At 39.1% G+C, this 7,794-nt stretch overlaps 1 protein-coding gene across 3 annotated transcripts; it reads right to left on the reverse strand.

Annotated features, from left to right (window-relative positions):
* Window positions 1–228: 228 nt before the first annotated feature.
* adcyap1a (adenylate cyclase activating polypeptide 1a) lies at window positions 229–4,076 on the reverse strand. Of its 3 annotated transcripts, none has more exons than XM_056749626.1 (7): window positions 4,059–4,076; window positions 3,423–3,518; window positions 2,993–3,124; window positions 2,728–2,832; window positions 1,874–2,005; window positions 1,042–1,156; window positions 229–484 (listed from the first exon to the last, which is right to left on the reverse strand). In XM_056749626.1, the coding sequence occupies exons 1-7, from the start codon at window positions 4,073–4,075 to the stop codon at window positions 476–478; spliced, it is 606 nt and encodes a 201-aa protein (XP_056605604.1). In that variant the 5' UTR covers window position 4,076; the 3' UTR covers window positions 229–475. The 3 variants fall into 3 exon arrangements, with proteins under 3 accessions (XP_056605604.1, XP_056605602.1, XP_056605605.1); XM_056749624.1 differs by having other exon boundaries at window positions 229–487; XM_056749627.1 differs by having other exon boundaries at window positions 229–487; window positions 3,830–4,059.
* Between the last annotated feature and the right edge of the window lie 3,718 nt (window positions 4,077–7,794).

Consider the following 7,794-nt stretch of genomic DNA (forward strand, 5'->3'; position numbering starts at 1 on the left):
ACGCATCGTGTTCCACATAACTCAGTTTCAAAGATTAGACGAAAATGTGTTGTTTACAAAAATTTATTCATACAAATTTTACAATACTGTGTTTTATTGTTTGACATTAATAATGGAGACCTCGTGCAGTTCCCATAAGTTACTATACTAATGATCAACACAAGACACAGATTTATCCATCTAGAGATTAATCTTAACGTTGAAGTAAGGCTTCGGGGCACTGTCAGTCTCTACACACACAATGAATCTCTATACAGAACACAGCGTGTATAGTGAAGCTAAACCAGATAACAGAGAACGGTTCAGGGAGTGGAATGAAAACATGGTGTAAGCAAACGTTACGCGATACTAACAATCCAATGAAATAGGAGGCATGTGAGCAGGTGATTGCAGCATTGAAGGGCCACTAGCGTGCCATCTGAAATTGGTGGCCATTTTAAAGACGAGGAAAAGGCACCAAAGCCGCCCTCCTGTGTCACAAAGCCTGCTGGAGAATGCAGAATTAAACAGATTGATTTCACCACCTTTGACACACACGTACACACTCGTACACACTAAAAACACGTACACACGTCACTAAATGACCAGTTTTTTTGGTTCATTTTCATTTCATATAGACCTTTACCTCAAAGTCATTCAATTATGACATCAGCTCTCGCTGTCTACCCAACACTTCTGAAAATGATTCTACACTTTCCGTCACTTCATAGAAATAGATTGAAATACCATATGGACTTTAATCAGTTCTGACAAACACACACATTCATAAATGGAGACTTTTTTTGGAGAAGTTGTACAAAACACAAACAGCGTTTCAATCTGTGAAGACGTGTTCTTCACCATCAGCAGTTTTGGGGATGCAGCGTTAATAGGAGTTTACATTAACAGTGAAAATAGTCAATCAGCTTTGTGCAAGAAAGAAGGAATTATGAAGAGGCTTGTAAGACGTAAGCCACAGGTGATAGTGGGAAGAACTTGACGAGAGTAACAGAGCATGGAAGAGGCAAGCGACGCCGGGTACCGAACCGTGTGCAAACTCACCGAGAATTCAGGTGGGAACTGCTTCAGCCAATCCAACAAAAAAGCCTCATCCTCATCCGAGAGCACATCAAAGTCTATGTCTTGTAGAATTTGGTGCAAATCTAAGTCTTCGTGGCTGTTGTAAATAAAAACACTACACTCTTAATTTCAGGCATAAGAAATGAAGGTAACATTCAATGCAGGGATGGTCTTTACGACTATTTATTTACACAGATTCAGACTGGTGCGTTTGAGAGACAAGCATACCGGGTACAATCACTTCCTTTATTTAAATAAATAAACAAAACAAGCAAACAATCAAACAGGTAAATGCTATAGTTTGGTCAGACTAACCGACTGGTCCACAAGGCAGATTTGTTGTATTGTTCAGGTACTTCAGTACAAAATAAAAACAATATTATTATCAAAATATTCATTTTAATGTCTTCATACATAAATACACGGCTAACACTTTACAAATAAGATCTCATTTGGTAACTTCAGATCATGCATGAACAAACAATGAGAAATATATTTCTTACAGCATGTATTCATCTTCTGTCACGTTTGTTCGTTTGTTCATATTTGTTCCTTCTACATTGGTGTTACCAGCTTTATGTAGGCCTACCAAGATCAATAAATGCTGTAGATGTGTTTTTCATTGTTAGTCCATGTTATGTAGTTAACAAATGTAACCTCATGTAAAGTGTTGCTAATACAGATTAGTTTTAGAGGACACGGTGTGAGTGACTTGCAGCAGGAGCTGTACATACAGGATAGTTTTTGGGATATATGTGAGTTGCGCTACAAATAGGCGAGCCTCCGTCCTTTGCTTCTATATCTCTGTCTATACCTTTTGCCCAGGACTGCGGCCAGATACTTCTTGACAGCCATTTGCTTCCGATAGCGACTGTAGCTGTCCGTGAAAACCCCGTCCGAGTGGCGCTTGGACAGCGGCTCGTCCTCCTCTATCGTGTTGCCTCCTCTGCGCAAAGAAAAGACAAACGCCAACGCGTCACACTCCAGCTTTTGTATATACAGTACTTTATACAAAGTCGCGTTTGTGCTGGAAATGCGCCACAGGAAGCAAAGAAACAATTACGCACCGTTCGCGCAAGATGCGTTTTTGCGCTTTTTTACGTCTTTGTGCAGACGCGTCAGAAGGATGACTTTGGATGCGTTTCAGAATGTGGTTGAAGTTAAAGAGTTTGCATCAGTTTTTTTTCAAACGTAGAGAGCGTAAAATGCGTCTTGCGCTACCGGTCTTAACTGTCTGTAAACCCGCGCGCTCTGCGCGCAACTTTATTTGTTCCATAATAAGACATGTACAATTTTTTAAAGAATAAATATAAGATAGAGAATTCTTTCAGGATGTATTAGACGCAAGCACATTTCTAAAGCACATAAAGAGTATACATTGTTAGGCTATGGTAACCACAATGATAATTTGGACTTGGTCTGAAGTGGGGCACCTGGAAAAATAAAGGTGTTTTTTATAGTCTGTGGAACTTTTCCCCACTACTAAGAACATTTTTGCGCAATAAAAAATGATTAATGAATGTAAATGTTCTTTATGGAAGCATACAAATAGGCTAACCTTTTACTTCCTTAAGTTTTCAAATTGTAAGATTTTGCTAAAGCTCCCAGCACAATCATGATGTCAGACATGGAGCTGGAAGTGATGCTATGAGATGATGATGTTCTTACCCCACGCGTTTGGCCATCAGTGCATGCAGGTATTTCCTCGCCGACATCTGGCCGAGCGCTTTTCTGTATGCTTTATTAAACATCCCGTCGGCGTGCCTTTCCATTCTGCGTGACAAAATGACAAACAGAGAATGTCCAGTAATTTGCAAACATAAAAAGACGCAAATAATATCTCTCAAAACTCTATTCAAACATCTTAAAAACGCAATCGTCGCTTATGACGCAGAGAGGGTCCCGTTTCGGGAACGAGAGTTCTTCTATTCACCTTTTCGAGGGAGGATAATATAACGTGTACGTGTCGTCAGTAACTGAAGGAGAGCTTGCAAAATAAATCTGGTCACTGTCAAAGGTTAGATCCGGTAATGAGTTGCCATCCTCGAACCCCTCCGTCTCCATTCTGCAACGAGACACTGAGTCATTTCATACAGAAGTATATAGCAGCCATAGCGGTACAGGTGTTACTGCAAATGTTTAACACATATTGCATAGCAATATTTTAAATGATTACCGATAATGTTTTATTCGTGGCACGGATTAAAGACAAGACCAAACGAAAATCGAACAATAGTCTTGCTATGTATTATTAATATGTTATGGCACAACACACATCTGGCAATAAAACCCAATTAAACCGAACAACCCAACTAAGAGCGCATGGTACGGGTCTGGTGCTGTATAGGTGAGATGGATCTTACCTGACGTTTGGATAGCTGAGAGGGGAACATACGCTGCAGTGCACGAGGAGTCCGTAAATGAAGAAAGCTAAAGTCGTTTTGCTGCTTGTCATCGTTCTGCAAGAGAAATGCCTACATTAGTGAACTATATAGTTGATTGGAAACCACCAATTAACCTAAGAGATCCTCACAACTATTCGATGTTGCAAACAGTATTACTCCCCACAGTTGCAATGACCTTCTGTAATCTCTAAGCTGCAGCAGCAGGTGTCCCTTAGATCATTGCGCAACTACGAGTTTGTCAAATTGTTGTGCGTCTTGGAAAAGGCACAACTACTCCTAATACTTTATCGCACTGTAAACGGTCCCATCTCAAAAGAAAACGGTTCATATGAAAACCCCCTTTCAGTAAAAAGTACATCACATACCCACAGCAGCGCACGGATGCTGTCCAGGGGAGACTGCAACAGGAGGAACGAGATCAAATCTCAAGATCGGTCTCTCTCGCTCTCTACTCTCTCTCTTTCTCTCTTTCTCTCTCTCTCTCTCAAACTGATCTTTCAACTTTTCTATGCGCCCTTTGTAATCAAAACACAAGAAGGGTCTTTTCTCAGATCTGCATAATGAGAGTAGATCGGATAGAAAACGAGCGCTTACTTGTCTCCATCTCTCATGCGTGTTCTTCAGCTTTTCAGCCCTTTTCATTCCCAACGTCGGGCATCACGTCGACGTCATCGTCCCTTACTATGGAGAAATCGCTGTACTTTTCCCTTCCTCGTGTCATAAAGTTTATTTTTGGCCTCTAGGAAAAAAGAAGGAAATCTCAGGTGAATATAAATATTTGTCAGGATGTGAGTTGGACGTCTCATTTGGCCCTTTGTTGTTCTTCATAATTCATTCTTTAAATTGTAGGCCTATTATTCTCTTTTATAAATTGACACTTAAAATTAATTTCATAAACCAGAGCAAGAGCTTAATATTATCCAAATGTGTGTAAAAAATTTATTTGCATGAATGTTAAGCAATGAATATACCCGCAGTATATAAAAACTTGAGAAATGTTCACACTCTCATGTGCATCCGTGAAACATGTGACAAGCAGCCCCTTATCAATACAAAGTTGAAAGTTTTGGTGAATTGTTAATGTTCAGTGCGTGCATGAAAACTTTATTGGATGTATGAATCACCCTGCGTATTAGAGACTCGTGTTGTGACGTCATGTGACGAAACGACCGCTTCAAAATTGCATTGATGAGTCGGAATGTGACGCACTACCTCATTTAATTAACTGAGGTGGAGTGTGCCACCAAGTGTTTAAAACTGGAAAACGCACTCACCTACTCACAAATGTAACTTTATGATTTATGTTGTGATCAAACAAATAGCTAAATCAAAACTTGTCATATTTTAGCACCTTCATTGTCACACTAGAATTTACTAAAATGTTCTGGTCACATCTATATTCATGCATTTCAAATTTATTTTTATTTGATTAATTTTAGCTATCTAATGAAAGAAACTACTATATTTGCACAGTTATATTTTACTCTATAAAACATGTTTAGTATATACGGCCATGTCCCTTTCAGAGACAGTTTTTGTGATTTTGAAATTGACTTTTTACTGGTATGTTCCATTCCATTCCATTTCATTTCATTTTCTACCGCTTATCCAAACTACCTCGGGTCACGGGGAGCCTGTGCCTATCTCAGGAGTCATCGGGCATCAAGGCAGGATACACCCTGGATGGAGTGCCAACCCATCGCAGGGCACACACACACACTCACTCATTCATTCACTCACGCACTCACACCCTACGGACACCCTACAGACAATTTTTTCCAGAGATGCCAATCAACCTACCATGCATGTCTTTGGAACAGGGGAGGAAACCAGAGTACCCGGAGGAAACCCCCGAGGCACGGGGAGAACATGCAAACTCCACACACACAAGTAGGAAGCGGGAATCGAACCCCCAACCCTGGAGGTGTGAGGCGAGGTGTGAGGCGAGGTGTGAGGCGAACGTGCTAACCACTAAGCCACCGTGCCCCCCCTTTACTGGTATGTGTTTAAGAAAATGATATTTTTTGTTTCATTCTGTACACTACTAACAATCTTTCTTACAAATTTCAAACAAAAATATTGCTTCTATTTGCAGAGAGACATTAGATAATAACAGAAAACTGCAAAGAAAACAAGTTCATAATCACATTTAAGATATTCAACAGTAGTCTACACGTCTTTTGGAAATGTTCGAAAAAACAATGTTGTGATCACATGTCATGCTGTCAGTCTTTCACACAGCTGTTGGATTCAAAACTTCATGTCACTTCTTAAGTTTAGATTTTGTTCAAGTTTAACAGACACTGGACTGGATTGACCACAATACATCTAGAAATTCTGATTTGAAATGAAAATGTTCTCTTAAACTTTATCCGTGCTTAAATAATACGTTCAAATATATACATGTGCATTTACAGAAATGTATTTAAAGCCACTTATAAAAGCTGCATGCAGCAATTACTACATCCAATGATGTTTTATTTGCACACATTTTTACAGCTGGGACGGGATGTAACATGCACACGGAAATAAAAAAACAATTCTGGTTTATAATTAGATTCTGCAAACTGCTGAGAAATCCCCCAAGAGAGATACTAAGAACAAAGAGGCTTAATTTAATCATGTCAAAATACTGCTTATGTTCCACAGAGCTCTGTGGTCAGCTCTAAATACACGCACACACATATTGCCCATAATTAAGAGCTGATTGCATCATAAAGTGACTGACCACTTCTGTCCGGTGCAATAACCTGTGTTTGCATTTTCAACAATGACTCGTTTCAACATATGCTTCTGTTTGCAATGTCTTAATTTGTAAAGTGTGTGTGCGTGTGCCAGTGTTCTTTGAGGCAAATATGGCATTCATTTAATTGTGGAGAGTTTGGTGCTTTAATGTAAACATTTGAAAACAATATGGTGCAAAGAGTGAAGCATTGAGAGGGTTTCTTACATTATGACATTAAAATGACCTCTTCATTCTTTTATTTTCTCACACATTATCATGATTTCTTACTCGATGGAGAAAAGAGGGAAGAATAAAGTTTCTTCCTTTGCAGCAACATATTCTATAAAGAACTCTTTTCGTATCAAGAACCATTTTTGCTGTATAGGGTTCTTCCAAAAAAAAAGAAAAATCACAGACAAGATATATAATATCTCAGTTACTCAGTTCTTCTGGACATCCATAAGATTAAATGAAGAGCAACTTTCTCATCCGTGTCACAGTACCTGTATGTCATGCTTTATCAGCAGGGAAAACAGCAGAACTGATCCATGTACATTACATTTACGCATTTGGCAGACGCTTTTATCCAAAGCGACTTAAATTGCAGTAACCTGTACATTTATACTTAGGTATGTGCAATCCCCTGGGATCGAACCCACGTTGTTAACGCAATGCTCTTCTACTAAATCCCCAAAAGTGAGTAAAATCCACAAGTTAAGCAAGTAACATGGCAGGGAGATAAAAAGCGTAACAACAACAACGATTGACACAACTGAACAAAGGGGCATTATAGAGTACATACAGAAGAAAAGAAACATGAAATAAGACACAGATGAAACCAGTTGCAATAATTATTATAAATAAAAATGGATTATATTTATTAAAAACTCTTCTACTTGTAGATGATGAATGTGTATTTTCTCCTATATTTCCATTTAAAAATATTTTTGTATGTCTCAAGATTATACCTGCATATAAGTCCTGGAATGAAAATGTTTGGGAATCGCTCCTATAAAACACAAGCAGAAACAGCACTATGGCGCCCTCAGGTGGCGAACCGAGGCGACGGCAACAGGACGTGACACCTCATTCACAAAACATTTTGTCGTAGCACCATAATTTCTCCTAAACGGCAGTAAATGTAATAAGTGTGCAGTAATATGACCATCAGGTTTTTCCAAATACAAATAAATTTCAAGATTTCTAAAGATATTTGGAAGAATGTTATTAGCCGACAGTTCTGGGACATCATTGACTACCAGAGTAGACAAAACTAAAATGGTTAGTCAAAGGTGCCTCCTATGGGCACGGGATGATGACACAGAAGGGCACTTTGAAAAACAGTTTTTTGGTCCCCTACACCCTTCATCCCTTTGAGGGTAAACGCTTTGAAGGGCTTAGCGCATAGGGATGAACCCTTCGGAATGGAATGCAGGTACATAAATATTGTAGAACAGTATCATGTAGCCATGTTCACATAAAGACACAATGTTCAAAGTTTTTTGGGCCGTAATTCATATGCCCCACCCACTGACGGCTTATACCAAAATGATCGAAACCACATATGTATGTTGCGAAACTCTTGGAATTTAAGTTCCTTGCACA

Source organism: Triplophysa dalaica, chromosome 1 (assembly GCF_015846415.1).
Source record: "Triplophysa dalaica isolate WHDGS20190420 chromosome 1, ASM1584641v1, whole genome shotgun sequence".
Classification (NCBI taxonomy): Eukaryota; Metazoa; Chordata; class Actinopteri; order Cypriniformes; family Nemacheilidae; genus Triplophysa; species Triplophysa dalaica.

What these genes read in the sequence shown, in the direction of transcription:
- adcyap1a (XM_056749624.1), bottom strand. An exon ending in TATTATCCTCCCTCGAAAAG is followed by an intron (nt 2,833 to 2,992) that starts GTGAATAGAAGA and finishes TTTGTCACGCAG; the next exon opens with AATGGAAAGGCACGCCGACG. An exon ending in CTGATGGCCAAACGCGTGGG is followed by an intron (nt 2,006 to 2,727) that starts GTAAGAACATCA and finishes TTCTTTGCGCAG; the next exon opens with AGGAGGCAACACGATAGAGG.